Source organism: Phyllosticta citribraziliensis, assembly GCF_038025025.1.
Source record: "Phyllosticta citribraziliensis strain CPC 17464 chromosome Unknown J3D65scaffold_8, whole genome shotgun sequence".
NCBI classification, from domain to species: Eukaryota; Fungi; Ascomycota; class Dothideomycetes; order Botryosphaeriales; family Phyllostictaceae; genus Phyllosticta; species Phyllosticta citribraziliensis.
In genome coordinates this window covers 945,682-960,912 of record NW_027117345.1, presented here as the reverse complement: position 1 = coordinate 960,912, position 15,231 = coordinate 945,682, and the positions used below count along the sequence as shown (strand labels likewise).

The 15,231-nt window shown below is 54.1% G+C and overlaps 6 protein-coding genes across 6 annotated transcripts; 5 read left to right on the top strand and 1 right to left on the bottom strand.

Moving 5' to 3' along the window:
- Positions 1-114: 114 nt before the first annotated feature.
- Positions 115-2,635, top strand: J3D65DRAFT_629765 (uncharacterized protein). Its single transcript, XM_066800771.1, has 5 exons — positions 115-607; positions 657-687; positions 739-1,537; positions 1,588-1,853; positions 1,903-2,635. The coding sequence occupies exons 1-5, from the start codon at positions 469-471 to the stop codon at positions 2,405-2,407; spliced, it is 1,740 nt and encodes a 579-aa protein (XP_066653742.1). The 5' UTR covers positions 115-468; the 3' UTR covers positions 2,408-2,635.
- J3D65DRAFT_629761 (uncharacterized protein) lies at positions 2,636-3,855 on the top strand. The gene is made up of 2 exons (XM_066800770.1): positions 2,636-2,790; positions 2,843-3,855. Exons 1-2 carry the CDS (start codon positions 2,727-2,729, stop codon positions 3,382-3,384), a joined length of 606 nt encoding a protein of 201 aa, XP_066653741.1. The 5' UTR covers positions 2,636-2,726; the 3' UTR covers positions 3,385-3,855.
- J3D65DRAFT_433857 (transferase family-domain-containing protein) lies at positions 3,538-5,534 on the top strand. The gene is made up of 2 exons (XM_066796207.1): positions 3,538-4,449; positions 4,516-5,534. Exons 1-2 carry the CDS (start codon positions 3,690-3,692, stop codon positions 5,388-5,390), a joined length of 1,635 nt encoding a protein of 544 aa, XP_066653740.1. The 5' UTR covers positions 3,538-3,689; the 3' UTR covers positions 5,391-5,534.
- Positions 5,535-6,103: 569 nt separating this feature from the next.
- J3D65DRAFT_669134 (uncharacterized protein) lies at positions 6,104-7,131 on the top strand (the record flags this gene model as incomplete). Its single annotated transcript, XM_066803168.1, has 2 exons — positions 6,104-6,164; positions 6,218-7,131. The coding sequence occupies 2 exons, from the start codon at positions 6,104-6,106 to the stop codon at positions 7,129-7,131; spliced, it is 975 nt and encodes a 324-aa protein (XP_066653739.1).
- Positions 7,132-8,259: 1,128 nt separating this feature from the next.
- J3D65DRAFT_646717 (uncharacterized protein) lies at positions 8,260-10,580 on the top strand (the record flags this gene model as incomplete). Its single annotated transcript, XM_066802293.1, has 3 exons — positions 8,260-8,674; positions 8,724-8,840; positions 8,890-10,580. 3 exons carry the CDS (start codon positions 8,260-8,262, stop codon positions 10,578-10,580), a joined length of 2,223 nt encoding a protein of 740 aa, XP_066653738.1.
- Positions 10,581-11,339: 759 nt separating this feature from the next.
- Positions 11,340-13,748, bottom strand: J3D65DRAFT_434712 (uncharacterized protein). Its single transcript, XM_066796211.1, has 3 exons — positions 13,065-13,748; positions 12,819-13,009; positions 11,340-12,768 (listed from the first exon to the last, which is right to left on the bottom strand). Exons 1-3 carry the CDS (start codon positions 13,285-13,287, stop codon positions 11,476-11,478), a joined length of 1,707 nt encoding a protein of 568 aa, XP_066653737.1. The 5' UTR covers positions 13,288-13,748; the 3' UTR covers positions 11,340-11,475.
- Between the last annotated feature and the right edge of the window lie 1,483 nt (positions 13,749-15,231).

The following is a 15,231-nucleotide window of genomic DNA, read 5'->3' as shown; positions in this document are numbered from 1 at the left end:
CCCCCACCCCGAGCGCGCCGTTTTGATTACCAAAAAGGAAGCTGTGCCGACGGCAAAGGGCCCAAGTGTAGTTTGAGTGGGTCAAGAAACATTCGAATAATAGGTCTCGTGCATGCAATCGATTCCTTCTCACGAGCCGTGATAACAAACATCATCTCACCGCTCGCGTTTTGTGGTGCTCCTGAGTCCTGCAACCACAACGTTCTCTTTGAACCCTGGGGTGAATTTTGACGCCGCGGGAATCCTACCAGGAACTCCGCCTTCAGCCTCCTTCTTCACTGGCTATTGCGTGCAAGGCAGCTCGTGTGGCTTGGACGATTTACGCGCCCCGTCTTCCTGTCCGTTGCCCCTGCTTGAGCGCAACGACGTCCCTGGAGTCCCCTCCCCCAGACGCGAGGACCGGAGATAGATCCACCCTTCCGCTCGAATTTTCCAACCCCGAATGCTGAGGAGTCTCAAAGGCCCAAGATGAAGGCTGAATCTTGCTTGGTGGTCTCCGCGATCGCGGTGGTAGCCGTCGCTCAGTCAAGCGGCAGCATGTGCGGAATCACTGGCCACAGACTCGCACTTGTGGACAATCGCCTCTTTTTTGCCTCTGGAAACTACAGTATGTAAACCTAGTAATTAGTTTAAGTCAGTAATGCTCATATGTTAAGCTTTCGCCGACGACAAAAGTTGGCATAATACGTACGTCCGTGTCTCCCTCCCAGAAACCAGACTTTAACACTTTTTCAAAAGGTCATACATGTACTGGCTGGACCTGGAAAGTGACTTCTCAGTTGATGGTATGCTGGGAACAGACATTTTGTCCCAGTCTGATTTGCCGTCTGAAGATTTGTCGAGTGGAGAGAGAGAAGTGTCGGGCGGTGCTTCCGGGGCATTCTTCTACGACCACACCAACTTGTATGCCTATGGCGGCTTCGTGGGCGTAAGCGTGAATGGGATCAACGAATCGCTTTGGTCATACAACACGACCTCTGGTAACTGGAGCCTGGCACCCATCGACTCTGGCTCAATCGTCTTTGGCGACTCAACAGAAGGTATATACGCGTCCGACCAAGCAACTGGAAGGTCATGGATGACTGGCGGATGGAAGATTGATTTTGAAGGCGCAAACAACGGCATGATCGCCTTCGAGACAGATAACTCTGACAACCTGACCCTGGCATTCAACAACGATGTGGGACTTCCCACTTTGAAAGGTGTCATGGTGTATACGAGGAAGGGCGAGCAAGGGACTTTGATCAGCTTCGGCGGAGACGATACAACGGACTCGCAAACGTACAATGGCGAAACCATCTGGAATGAGCGAAACATGGCCGACATCTTCATTTTCGACATTGCGTCCAGTACTTGGTACAACATCACAGCGACTGGCGACATCCCCGACCCGAGGATCGAGTTTTGTGCGGGTTTGTCCGCTGCACCCGACGACTCAAGTTTCCAGATCTCCATCCACGGAGGCTGGAGCCAGGAGAGGACCATCGCGCTCAATGACGTCTACGTGTTGACCGTCCCGGGATTCCAGTGGATCAAGGTGCGGCAAGACCGGACTCCCCTTTAGATACTTGTCTCATTAAGATGCAGATAAACTCCACGGGAGATCCAGATACAGCAGACAACAAATACGCCGGGCGCCACCGACACAAGTGCGAAGTTTGGGACCAAAGACAGCTTCTCGTTGTGGGTGGCGAGGTTTACGCAAATGGGTCGACGCTCAACAACAACTGCAACGCCACGGCTCACCCGCCCATCAAGGTGTTGGACACAACGTCTTTTGTCTGGCGAACCGAGTTCAGAACAAATCAGACGTACGAGGTTCCAGAAGTTGTGTACAGCGTCATTGGCGGAAAGTGAGTACACACTTACTTCGCTGTCAACCGGTTTGCTAACAACGGACAGTTCGTCGGGTGGCGCCAACGTGACAGCACCCCAAGGAGGTTGGAACTCGACCAGGCTGGAAAATATCTTCAATCAGACGGTTGCCAGGGACACTTACGTCCCACCATCCGGATCCAGCACGAATTCTCCGACGGCGACTTCGTCGAGCTTGCCCGGCTCAGGTTCGTCAAGCCATGCAGGAGCAATTGCCGGCGGTGTCTTGGGTGGGTTGGCCGGCGTTGCACTGATCCTCGTGGGAATTCTGTTTTGGCTCAAGAAGCTCAAGAAGTCGAAGGAGTCCAGCGAGACCAAGGAGGCTTCGGTCGCTCCGACGGAGAATGAAATGTCTCCAGACAGTGCTCTAGGAGAGCTCGATGGCTATTTCAGAGCAGAGGCCCCAGCCGACAATGACAGGCAAGAACTCTCAAATGATGGGCTCTTAGTTGAGAAACCTGCGGGGCCGACAGACACAGTGCATGAGATGCCTGAGAAACCAACGAGACGTAGCGTTCATGAGATGGCGTGAAGAAGCAGGGAGGATGACCGCGGAGGATTGAAATGGAGATGTTTGCGCGCTGACACAAGGCCGAAGCCCAGTCGTGTTTGTGTGAATGAAGATGTCGTGAAGAAGTTGTCAATGGCACAAGCGTCTGCAACGTGACAGCAAAGTGCTGAAGATGGGATGGGTTTGTTGTTTCGGTTTCGTTTGTTGGCGAGGGGAGGAACCGGAAGGTGCTGACGGTGTGCGCTTGCTTTTGTAACCGCCTGCCACCATCTACATCTCGCAGGGCAGCCAGTCGCTCTTCTCATCCCTCCCTCTTACAAGAAAACGTCCCACAACGATCATGAGCATCAACGGAGTGAGGGTGGCACAACTGGTCGGCATCACGGCCGCGACCGGCTTCGCAGGTAGACGTGTTCCCTGATCAGGCACCCCGCCGCCTCGCTGACCCGCTGCAAGGTTTCAACTACGCTTGCTCCTACGCCGTCATCCCGACCATCCTCTTCGAATCCTCAGACACGCCCGACGAAGAAAGACAGCTGATATCGCGCTGGCGCAAGATCTACAACATTGGCTACCGCATTTCTGGCCCCGCTGCCGTCATGTCATGCCTAAGCTTCGGCTCTCTCGCCTACCTCTCCGCGCCCTACTCTACGAGCATCCGTAACAAGTACATCGCAGCAGCGGTGCTACTTCCTTCGGTCATCTTGGTCCACACCTTTGTCCATATGCGATGGCTGCTTGGAGCACTCAACCTGCGCGCAGAGCGGCTGGCTGGTCCTGGCGAAGGAACACGGGCAGAGCGGTTGGCCAAGGGCGAAGCCAGGACAAGTGCGATTGAGGCGTCAATGACGACCAAAGAGATGATCCATATGTGGAGCAAGTACAACATCTGGCGCAGCTTTACTGGTCTTGTCGGTGCCTTGTTGGGCACTTGGGCGAGCATTGAGCTGTCAGAGGCCCTGGGTGCCGACAGCGTCCTTTTTGGACTCGTCCGTTGAGTTAACATCTCACGGGGTGATAGTCACAATTTTGACGCGCAGGAATGTCAAGATCTCTTGCCTTTGCTCATCTTTGTCTGTCCATTTACTACGAACAAAGTTTGTTCGCGTCAAGAATTTTGTTTGCCCCGATTGCTTTGACCGCTGTCGATGATGGGTGGCATGCCACAAAGAAACCACGACGTGTCAACGTGTCCATCAGGATTCTTTGGCACGTTTCCCAGGCCCTGACATATAAAGCTGACTGCAGCAGAGAAGCGAATGCCAGGCCTGACCAGTCTCACGCGTGTCTCTCATGCGTATGAATGCTCCCGAACAGATGGGAAGAGGCTCAACTTCATGTCACCGGCCCTGCCAAGCCAGTGCTACTATGCATACAAGACTGCGACTATAAAATCCCAGTATGCTTTCAATATTATACCAATGCAACTACTCACACTGGTCCACCTTCTTCCAAACTCTCTCGCCAAGTGGAAACCAGTCTTTCGAGAATCAACCAAGCACCCATTTGCACCATGGAACCCATCAATGAGCAAATTCTAGAGCTTTCCATTCTTGACCAGGTTGCCCCTGACTTTTACATCCGCCAGCTATTTTGCTTCAAATTCCCGGATTCAAAGGATACTTCCAGCGCCTTGCACCAGCTGCATCGGGCTCTGCAAGCGACTGTTGCAAGATGGCCGATCCTCGCTGGCGTCGTTACACCCATTCAACGGCCAGGACTTAAGAGCAATCTAAAGGAAGTGCGATATTCAAAGCCAACTCCGTGTCATTCGTACGGAACTCACCTTTTCGGAATGAAATGGTTGTCCATTGACTACGAAAAGCTCCACGCGCGAGGGATGCCACAGAGCGAACTGACCACCGAAGACCTCTCCTCATTGCCGAAGAACCCCAAACGTGGGGAGAGTTACCCTGTATATGGCTTTCAGGTAAATTTTGTGGATGGAGGGCTCATTCTCTGCTTTACATTCAGCCACATGGTCCTTGACGGTGTGTCGAAGAATGCTGTATACGAAGAATTCGGCCGCAACATGCATTTGGAGACAATCGAGTTTTCCGGCGGTAGGTATTGCCCCCTGCCAAAAGCTGTCAAACGCGGAGAAATCTTTGGAGTCTGACAAGCTACAGACCTTCTAGTCAAACCCCGTGCATTCGTTCCACTCTGCAGCCAGACACCGTCTATCGATGCCCATGCATGCGTGGAGTACGACTATGGAGAGCCCCCTCCGCTGCTCAACCGCCCCGCCACTGGCCGACTGTTCATCTTCGAAGCGCACCGCATTGCTGAGCTCAAAGAAGCTGTTGTTGAGCATCTGCGGGCGACAGACTCCACCATGTGGGCATCAACTTGCGACTGTCTATGTGCCCTTCTTTGGACCAGCATCATGAAAGTTCGCTTCAGTAGACTCTCACCATCTACCATTGTCAAGTTTTCGCAGTCTGCAGATGCTCGGAGTAAGTTAACGCCTTCATTGCCAGCGGACTACTTTGGGAACGCTTTCCTACAGCCACTCGTCGCAGCTCGCCTGGAAGAGCTTGTAAGCACCAGTGCACCAGAGAGTTTCAAGGAGCCTTCCGATAATGTATCCACGGTTGCCGTCGTTGCCAATGCAGCCCTCAGGCTTCGCAACGCGATACAGTCAGTCGACAAAGCGTTCGCGCAGCAGCGTCTAGATCTGTGGGCGTCTCTGCAAGACCCCAGCTCCACGCTCCACGCCTTCTGGCGCGCACTCGACATGGGCGACACGGGAATCTTCCTCAGCTCGTGGGTCAGCTTTGGAGCTGATGTCGACTTTAGCATTCCCGGCACGACGACGGGTTGTGCACAGTGGATTAGGAAGACGCGAAGTGCTAGTGAGGGCGCTTGCAACATTCTGCCGCGCAAGCTGGGAACCAAGGGAGACGCTGATTGGGAGGTGCTGGTGCAGTTGAGCGTTGAAGATATGGAAAGGCTGTGTGAGGAGACGGAGTTTGGAAGTTTGGCGAAGAGGGTGATTGAATGAGACTGGGGAGGCTGTTCATGATTAGAGTGTTGTGAAGGATCTGGACATACACTGTGGATACAACTTGGGAGGATCTTTAATTTATACCCTGTGATAATGGATCAGAATACACTGTAGAATATGACTAGTTTCCCTTTCCAGTTAGCAAGATATCGGAACGGGACGACGGGCCCGGAGAGACCGGAGCCCTAGCCGACATCCATGCCCGACCGGTACCCGCGGAGAGTGGGTCTTATGCTGTGGCTGCTTCCCCCTTGCTTTTCGCTCGTTGTCCTCGGCCGAACGATCGAACGTTCCCGTCATCCTCTGCATGCTCTTGAACATCCACGCCCGGCAGTGGTCAGCACAGGCTCCATCCTGTCGCCCGCTTGAGCCGTTTATGATCGTTTTTACAGAATTATTGGCCGCTTGCAAGAGCCATAGCGCGATGTAAAGGGAGAATGCTTGGGCATGTGATGGAGCCGGACGTCGGCTAAGCTCAGCTAAGCTCAGGTACCATAGGTACCGGAATTGCTGGTCGCGAGACCAAGAGAAACTAGCTGCCGCTCCCGATGACACCGCGTCTTTGCCCCGCAATTATGACGAGAGCGGACTCCGGACACCTTACACTACGAGGCGGATCAGGTCGCGAGATTTAAGGCCAGGTACTTCTTGCAAAACGTGTTTGCAAAGCAGAAGTCAACGACATTCCGAACAAACCCTCCACAGTCACCATGGCGCTCCCGCGAAAGATCGATACGCACCATCACTTCATACCCCACGACTTTGCGGAGGGTGCGACGTTCTTCACTACACTACTATGGTCAAAACTGACTGCAGCTCCGTAGCAATCAAATCCACGCCTGGTGGCGATCCTTCGGGATGGATCTTGCCTGATTGGACGCCAGAGACATCGGAGAATATCATGAAAGAAGCAGGGGTCAAGACAGCTATCTTGTCTGTCACTGCTCCTGGACCAACCATCCTGGAGGGAGCCTCAGCGAGGAAGCTGGCGCGGAAAATCAATGAGCACGGCGCAGACCTTCGCAACCAAAAGCCTGACCGCTTCGGCTTTTTCGCCTCTGTCCCTGACCTATGGGATGTTGACGCCGCCCTCGAAGAAATCAAGTACGCTTTGGATACCCTCAAGGCCGACGGAATCGTCTTGATGACGAGATACGGCAAAGGAAACTATTACCTCGGCCACGAAAAGTTCAAACCAATCTGGCAGGAGCTCAATAACCGCCATGCTGTTGTTTTCATTCATCCAACACACCCGGTCGACACGACCCTGATTAGCCCCATGATGCCACAGCCACTGATCGAGTATCCGCACGAGTCGACGAGGACTGCAGTCGACCTGATCCTCAGCAACAGGAAGCGGGAGAATCCTAACTGTAAGGTCATACTGTCGCACGGCGGCGGCACGTTGCCGTTTCTCATCAAACGGGTTACTCTGGCTGCGACCAGTTTCCCCGATGCAACAAAGACTGCCGAGGAAATCTTCGAAGATGCGAAATCCTTCTACTACGACCTGGCTCTTTCGACAGCTCACAGTCAGCTCAAAATGATTTTGGACTTTGTTCCTCATGATCAGATTCTCTTCGGGTCTGACTTTCCTTACGCCCCGCGCCCGGCTGTTCTCTCTTTCACACAAGACCTGGAGAGTTTCCCTATGGAAGACAGCTTGAGGAAGAAAATATACTTTGAGAATGCGTCAAAACTTATTCCGAGGCTGGCAGGCGACAAAGCGAGGTTTTGAAACATTTCATCTTTGTTGTCAAAATCAAAATCAAGGTCTTTGTAAGTCGTAGATTGCACAGGGTCTTGGCTGCTTATGGTTGAAATCAGGATTGTTCGCCGTCTCTTTCTTTTCTCGTGTGAACAGCGTGGCTGAAGCTTGGAGGCGAGCTAATACGGCGCACCATTATGGGGCCCAAATCTGATCAACCACCCTTTGTCGTCCCCACAAGCAGAAACCTGTCGGCGACGATGCCGCCATTCGTGCCTCAGCCTTGCTCCTTGTCCAGTCCGTATAGTCGCTTGGGTAATTCGGCCTAGTTTAGGCGCACCAAACAACGCCTCTTTGTGGGTCTGTTTTGCAGCGCAGCCCGCATCCCAATCCTGCTACCACGACTAGATCTCGGCGCAAGATCTCGGCGCGGGACGTGGCTCAATTTATGGTCTTCTGGAAACCCTTCGGCGCCTACGGACCCACATTTCCAGGGTCAGCCGATTGAATCGCACCCGGCGTTCTCGACCAGCCAAGAATCGTACAGTACATGACGGCTACGATTTCGTGCGCTCATTCATCATGTGTACGTTGACAAGCCAACCAAATGGGCGGAATTGGTGCATGATATCAATTTCAATCAGTTGCCTCATCCAATCCGCTGTATTTTTAGGTCTCGGTGAAAGGATCTCCATCATGGTGGGGGCTGCGACTTCTTGGTGCTACGGGAAAGCCCCTGCCCAACTTCTAACGATGATCATCTTACACAGCCAGCTGTGGACCCTCGAAATCCTACTGATGCCTAGCACGAGCCTTTTTGTCAACGCTCTATGGCTTTTTTCAATACACAACGACTCTTCGCCCCGTCGTATCTTCCTAAATTGGAAGCTCAGTGGCCAGAATGGCGCTAAATTGCGGACCAATGCAGCCGGTGGATCGAGGCTCCATTCGCAGCAACGGGCCAAAGTAGACGACCGTGAAGCCACTCGGCACGACCTCGACGCTTCATAAGACCACAAGGTCCGCGGTCAGAGTCATGATGGCTTTGTTTCACGAGAAACTTTCTCATTGTTCTTTCTACGTTACACAGTCATGTTCGTCGAAGCGGCAGTCTTTGGAGCAGTCCTTTTTGGGCAGGCCGCCGCTGCGCCCAATTCAATGAGTGGGAGTGGAATTCCTGCGAGCATATCGGTACCAGCAACAATAACAGGAAGTCCGACGATTCAAACAGGCAGTGCGACCAACGGCCAGCCTTGCGCCCAAGTCAGCCAGGCTTTCACATCATTAATCGCTGCATCAGACACGCCGATTATTGGGGCTTCGCTTGGCTACCAATGTCTCAAATCAGTGCCGGTGGACAAGAGCGGCGACCAAAATCTCATTGACGAGATCTCCGAAATTATGGAGTGGCAGTCGACGCTCGCATACATTAAGAATCCTCCAAGCGGATACGACAATCCAGCGGTTGACATCCTGGCTGGACTCCAAAATATTTCGGACACTGTGGGCAAGGGCGGCTATAGCAACGAGTATGATGTGCAGATCGACATATCCAACCTGCTCAACAAGGCTTGTGAGTAATACCAGCGAATGCCATAACGGAGCAAGACTGACACCTCCAGACGACGGTCACCTTTCCTACCTGTCCGATATTGCAGGAATACTTCTGTTTGGTAGGCTTGGTCGATTGGTCTCGGTCTCTCATGACGGCTCAGCTGTCCCAGAGGTGTTCCTTTTTGGTGAGGATGGCATGATCTCCTGCCCGACAATTCACTAATTGAGATTCAGAGGATCTGAAGCAAACCAACGCAGGGGCCAAGTTCACACCTTCTGCCGTCAAAACAATCAATGGACGCCCGGCGCAAGATTACCTCAACGACCTCGCGAGCCAGGATGGAGGCTTCCATGATCCAGACGCACGCTACAACAACCTCTTCTTCAACATTGCCAAGCAAGCTTATGGTGCTGCAGACCAGATGGGCAATTTTGCAGGACTCACCGGCACATCTGCTTACGATGGAGATACTACCGAACTCGTCCATGAGAACGGAACCAAGACTTCGATCCAGAACGTTGCAGTCGTCAACGCAGACTTTACTGGTGTCACCAATGGCAAGTCTTTCTTCGACCAATTCTGCAGTGGCGGAGACAACACACTGGACCTGAGCAGCCTTGTGTCCGGAGTGCCCAGTTCGTCGGCGTCTGCTACTGCGCCTACCGCGACAGGATATCCTTGGCCGGTGCACAAGACCTCTGACGACATTGCTTCGGGCTACTTTTTGAACGACACTGGCTATCAGAACGTGGCCGTGCTCAGTATTCCAAGCTTCATGCCCGTCGAGGAAGATGGCACGGAAGATTTTCAATCTGTCGTTCGCCAGTTCCTCGCAGATGCCGTCAAGGCTGGAAAGAAGTACCTTATTGTAGACCTCCGAGCCAATGGCGGTGGAGCCACCGAGCTGGGGTACGATTTGTTCAAGCAGTTGTTCCCCACAATGGAGCCTTATGGAGGCACTCGCTGGCGCGCAAACTCCGCCTTCAACGCCATGGGCCAAGTGACGACCGCATGGGCGCAAAGTAAGCTGGTCGCGGGCAACGAAACCATACTCGAAGCAGGCCTCGTCGGCACTGGCGTCCTCGTCTCCGAATTCTGGGTCAACAGCAGTCTCAACGCCAACAACAAGGACTTTGCCGACTGGGCGGATCTCTACGGCCCTCACGTCTTCAACTCGGACAACTTCACCAGCATCGTGCGCACAAACTTCTCTGACCCCTTCAGCGTCGGCGATGACGAATTCTCCGTCACGGGCTACGAGAACAATACCAACGTGGCTGCGCAGCCGTTCGCGGCCGAGAACATTGTGCTTCTGCAGGATGGCTACTGCTCATCGACTTGTGCCATCTTCACCGAGCTGGCAAAGAGCCAGGGCGCTGTCAAGCAAGTCGCGATCGGCGGACGCCCGCAAACAGGGCCCATGCAAGGCGTCGGCGGGACCAAGGGCGCCGAGACGATCGGCTGGGACACGTTGGCTTACAAGGCGGCGACGGTGGAGATGTTCACCACGACGCGGGCCAGTGCCAAACTGCTGACGAACTCTGGCGTCGACACACTGAGCAACCTCACGTCAGTCTTTGTCCGCGCTGCTGGTACCTCGCAGGGCCTCGCGGCCGCAATCAACTACCGCGACAACCTGCGCCCTGGCGATGACTCGCAGACGCCGCTGCAGTTTGTCTATGAGCCGACTGAGTGCCGCATCTGGTACACAGCGCCCATGCTCTTTGACCCGACGGTCACCTGGCGCGGTGTGTATGATGTGATGTGGGGCAAGGGCCAGTGTGTCAAAGATTCAGTCACGAATGGTACGGCGGCTGGTTCATCGAACGGACACAAGAAGAACGCGGCGACGGCTGTGGGCGCGAGCAGTCATGCACTTCTTGGATTTTTGGCGGTGGCTCTTGCTTCCTTGTTTGCATTGTAGAGATGCGTGTGTTTGTGACGAACTGATGATGTTGATTAGCGTATTGTTCATTGTGTATATGGCATATGAGAGTGATTATTCTTTATCTCCATTTCTACACCTGTAGAGCAGCTGGTGTCTCGAGTCGTCCGGCCTGTGACTTGTGGAAAGACAAACGGAAGGCGAAGAAGTCAGAATTGGGAGGGCTCGCAGGGATTCACGCACTTGACCTACTTGGGCCTAGCGTGGATCCTGGGGACGCGTCTATCGCGACGACCGACGACCGCGTCTCTGATTCTCTGTCTCTTCGACTTCACACCAAGGCCATGTCCATCTCATCATCACTGAGTCTTTCACTTGCAGACAAAAGAACGACTGTCTGATTCGGGTCGGCGCCCATCCGCACTGCGCCTAATCGTACAAGAAGGGCGCCTGCGCCCAGTGGACAATGGCTTCTGCGAACGAGCGACTGGGGTGAGATGCATCCAAAACCATGCGATTCGGCGCGCTCAAGAGGACGCTATCCGAAAAGTGTGGCTTTAAGCCAAAGCCACTTGCAAACATTTACTCCAACTGATGCCGTTTGGACAAGACTCGTCCGATCGTTGCGCGACGCTTCCCTACATGGCCGCAACAGGGTATAATTAACGCACGCCTTTTTGTCAGTCAGCCTTCAACGCTGAAAGCGATCGTGTGATGGATGGAAAAAATATCACGACTGAATTGAGAAAGAGCGAGGGTGAACCAAGGATTGGAAAAGACTTACTCAACAAATGCCAGAATAAACCACATCCAAAGGCGGCCAGGCAACGAGAGGAAGCGAGCGTCTCCAAACGAGGAAGCCATTCGGCCAAAAACAGATATAGACAATGCTCCTATCGTACAGCGCTCAACCCAACTTTTCCACTTCCGCGGATCAGGGCCCTGGTGGATCCGCAAATCCCATCGCAGCGTTGAACGAAGTCGCAGCCGCTTTGCCCCCTCGATTTTCAGCTTGTGTCGACGCTTGCCTGCACTGATCGACCGTATCTTCCGGCGCCTGGTACTTGTCGTTGAGCCGATCGCAGATGAACTCGGTCACGGTCTTGATGTCCTGCGCCGAGCCGTGGGTGAATTGGCCCATGTCGGCGGGCTGGTAGCTGAACTCTTCGCGTCCGTCGAACCCTTTGCCGTACACTACGGTCGGATTCGTCGCACTGCCCAAATCCGGCTTCGCGGCGACAGCGGCGGGGGTATTCGCTGCTCCTTGTCCTTGACCATTGGCGGCTCCCTGTCCGTTGCCTTGACCATTCGCCTGGCCAGCCGGACCGTTCCCCTGGCCCTTAGGATCATTCCCCTGGCCCTTAGGATCATTCCCCTGGCCCTTAGGATCATTCCCCTGACCCTTTGGGCCATTTCCCTGGCCCACTTGACCGTTTCCCTGTCCGTTGCCTTGCCCACCCCCCTGGCCAGCTGCCTGTCCATCACCAGCTTGACCAATTCCTTGCCCGTTCATCGGCGGAGGAGTCATTCCGGGTGGTGGTGGCGGCGGCGGCGGCATCATTGCTCCGGGAGTGCCATTTGGCGGCGGAGGAGGCGGCGGCGGTGGCATAAGCCCAGCTGCCATCGGATCCGATCCAGGAGTGCCCATTGGCGGCGGCGGCGGTGGTGGTGGCATCATTCCAGCTGCCATCGGATCCGCTCCCGAGCCAGGAGTGCCCATTGGCGATGGTGGTGGTGGCGGCGGCATCATTCCAGCTGCCATCGGATCAGAGCCCGGTGGCGGTGGAGGAGCGCCCAATGGCGGCGGCGGCGGCATCATCCCGGGTCCTCCGTTTGGAGGAGCAGGCGAACTCTGGCCATTTGGCGGAGTCGGAGCTGGTGCTTCCCCAGCCGCTGACGGATTCTGGCCATTTCCAGCGTTTGCAGGAGTCGGAGCGGTCCCTGCTGGCGGATTTTGTCCATTTCCTCCGTTTGGCGGAGGAGGCGGAGCGGCCCCGGCTGCCGGTGGAGTCTGGCCAGTCGCCGTGGCATTTCCTCCGTTCGCCGCGCCCTGGCCATTTGCTGCTCCATTTGCTGCCCCAGCCGCGTCCAGAATATCTCTCGAAGTCACGCCGTAGGCTCCTGCTTTCAACGCGCTCTGAGGGTCGCCGCCGATTGCAGAAATCTGCTGGGCCAATTGCAACGTGATGAATCGATTGGTATCGGCTGCTCCGGGCATGGCTGGGTCCTGAAGTCTGGTGAGCTTTTGACTAACAACACTACAGACGTGCTACTGACCTGATGTTGAGTGACCGCCTCTATCTCCGGATTGACGGCCTTTGAAGAGGTACACGCATTGCTGGGTTGACCAACACTACCAGTGTTGCGCTCCAGAGCGCGGTACACGAGGGCATTGGTCATGCCATTCACATCCCCTGCGGCCTTGGCATTTGTGAATGCTCTGTCGGCAACAGATTGTTGCAAGCAATCTGGAAACCTCAGGTCAGGTTCTTATATCGCATCGAGGTTAGGAAAGAGACTCACTTGTGTCTGTCACACTTCCTTGACCGACCGCTGCCTGGTTCCGGACGAGAAGTCCGAACATGGCATCGCTGATTCTGTCTGGATTGTTCGCTTTCAGATTCGTGTTGACCGAAGACAGGACTTGGCCATATGAAGGATCATCGGGGACCTGGCGACGATGGAGCGGGCGAGCCCACGCGGCAGACAGTACAAAAAGAAGCAAGAAAAGTGGTTTTTCAATCATCGTGAAAGCTCTCCAGTAGCGATTAAGGAGTGGACGAGAGCAAGCAGGAGCGCATTGAACAATCAAATCAACAACAACAATATTGCATGCCGACGCCTACATGAGAGCTGTTCGCCTATATAACGCGACAGCTAATTGTCCAGCGAAAACTCAAGAGATGATGGGGTCAATCTCCCATAATCATCAGGGAGCTTATTCATGCGAAGGAAGTCGCCATTGCTTGCGAGTCAAGCGCCAAGTGTGTGACAGGATCTGCAGCTGCCTGCTTCCTCCAGACCCTGGCAATATCACAGCACTTCTAATGGGCCAAGCTGTTGGCGTTGGCGTCACAGATGCGTCTTAAGCATAACTGCGGGCCGCGTCTGAGACTGGACCCAAACCCAAGGCGCGTGGGCGGATCGGCCTAGTCACTCAAGCCTTACGTCACTATGCGCGCAGGGCTCGAAACTTCTATGCATAAGTCGCGAACAAGATGCGGACAGAATTTCCTCGACGCTGCGTCTTCGGGAAAGCTTGTCGTCCGAGCCGCTGCACAAGTTATTTGGCCTGGAGCAACAAAACCTGACCGCTGACACGGAACACCTCAAGTCACACGGACAATCCAACGCCGCTCAAGGTCGAACAGTTCCCGTCCAGCTTCCATCTTGGCCTGATTAGTTGCCGAAAATGACAGGACCGAATCGGCACGGCATCATTCGGCAGTTATGGCGAATGGCTCTTGTGCTTTGTGCACGAGGTACTAGTACGCATATTGAGCTGACAGATATCTCACACCCTTTGCAAGGTCTTGACACCTTCGCATATCGCCGACTCTGACTCTGGAAGTTCCACAAAAGGCAGCCGTGCTGTTGACAGTCGGAATTTCCGAGGTGAAGCTGAAAAACTCGTAGTTTTACGAAATCCTACCTGTCCCTCTGTCGAGATGACATGTTTCAGCGACCACACCACTACGTCCTCCGAAGGATTGCCAGGAATCGGCCTACGTACAAGACGCATGTCACTGGATCTTCGTTTAAGCTCATGTCAGATCGGCCAGCTCAGGGACTTCCGGGACCTTGTGTCAGTTTGCGTTTCTCGCAACAGTCCAGCGAGCGTCAGTGTTGGGTTTCTCGAGGCTGCTAGTCCACAGATGGCTAAGAATAGAAGAAAGGAACGCGATCAGAGACAGATGGTATCGGGGCCGATGATAGGGAGCGCTCAGTCTTGGTGCAACAGCCGCGGCACGCAGCTCCAGTGTGCTAGTTGATTGTCGAGTGTTTGCCGTTCAGCTCCTTCGACCAGGCTGGATGCGCACACCTTTCATTCCATACAATTTCACTGTTGTGAGTCTACTGGCGCAAAAGCGTACGAAGGAACCGAGGTATACCTCAACATTCACGTTGTCCGCGCATCGTCTTCGTGAATCAACCATCTGTCGATTGCTCTGCCATGTAGCTTTCCTTTGCACGGCTGCCTGTTTTCCTTCGCCGGGCTTTTCACCTCGGCGCATCTTGATACTCTGCAAGCCTCGTGCAGTCTGCTAAGATTCTGGCGTCAAATCTGTAGACATTGATCCGAGTGTCAAAAGCCCGCCATTCTCAATACAGTGGTCTCGCTGGGCTCCAAGCAGAGCACTTTGGAATTGCATTTTACTATGACTTCACAAGCAACAGAATCAGTGCTTGGTCAGAAAGCTTTCTTGGAACTGATGAATCAAAGCTCCTCAGCAGCATTTGTGTGGTGGTCGATGAAGCCGGCTAACTTCACCTTGCCATATTCTCATCGGCGGATCTGTAACTCACAACACCATACTCACGTCTTTCCCTCGCGACGTCGGCCCCAAAAACAGTCCCAAGCGAAGCCCAAACAAGTGCGTGTCGACCATTTATGTGAAGCCTCAAATGACGTCTACGTCCAGCTTCCCCAAAGTCCATGCAAAAGTCGCATGCGTATCGTCGCTGCCAC

Bases quoted from the DNA above. Each gene is read 5' to 3' on its own strand.
- J3D65DRAFT_629765 (XM_066800771.1), top strand. From the start codon at position 469: ATGAAGGCTGAATCTTGCTTGGTGGTCTCCGCGATCGCGGTGGTAGCC. The intron at 688-738 runs GTACGTCCGTGT...CTTTTTCAAAAG, and splicing joins GACAAAAGTTGGCATAATAC to GTCATACATGTACTGGCTGG. The intron at 1,538-1,587 runs GTGCGGCAAGAC...ATTAAGATGCAG, and splicing joins CGGGATTCCAGTGGATCAAG to ATAAACTCCACGGGAGATCC.
- J3D65DRAFT_629761 (XM_066800770.1), top strand. From the start codon at position 2,727: ATGAGCATCAACGGAGTGAGGGTGGCACAACTGGTCGGCATCACGGCC. The intron at 2,791-2,842 runs GTAGACGTGTTC...ACCCGCTGCAAG, and splicing joins GGCCGCGACCGGCTTCGCAG to GTTTCAACTACGCTTGCTCC.
- J3D65DRAFT_433857 (XM_066796207.1), top strand. From the start codon at position 3,690: ATGCTCCCGAACAGATGGGAAGAGGCTCAACTTCATGTCACCGGCCCT. The intron at 4,450-4,515 runs GTAGGTATTGCC...GACAAGCTACAG, and splicing joins GACAATCGAGTTTTCCGGCG to ACCTTCTAGTCAAACCCCGT.
- J3D65DRAFT_434712 (XM_066796211.1), bottom strand. From the start codon at position 13,287: ATGATTGAAAAACCACTTTTCTTGCTTCTTTTTGTACTGTCTGCCGCG. The intron at 13,010-13,064 runs GTGAGTCTCTTT...TGAGGTTTCCAG, and splicing joins AGGAAGTGTGACAGACACAA to ATTGCTTGCAACAATCTGTT. The intron at 12,769-12,818 runs GTCAGTAGCACG...ACCAGACTTCAG, and splicing joins AGGCGGTCACTCAACATCAG to GACCCAGCCATGCCCGGAGC.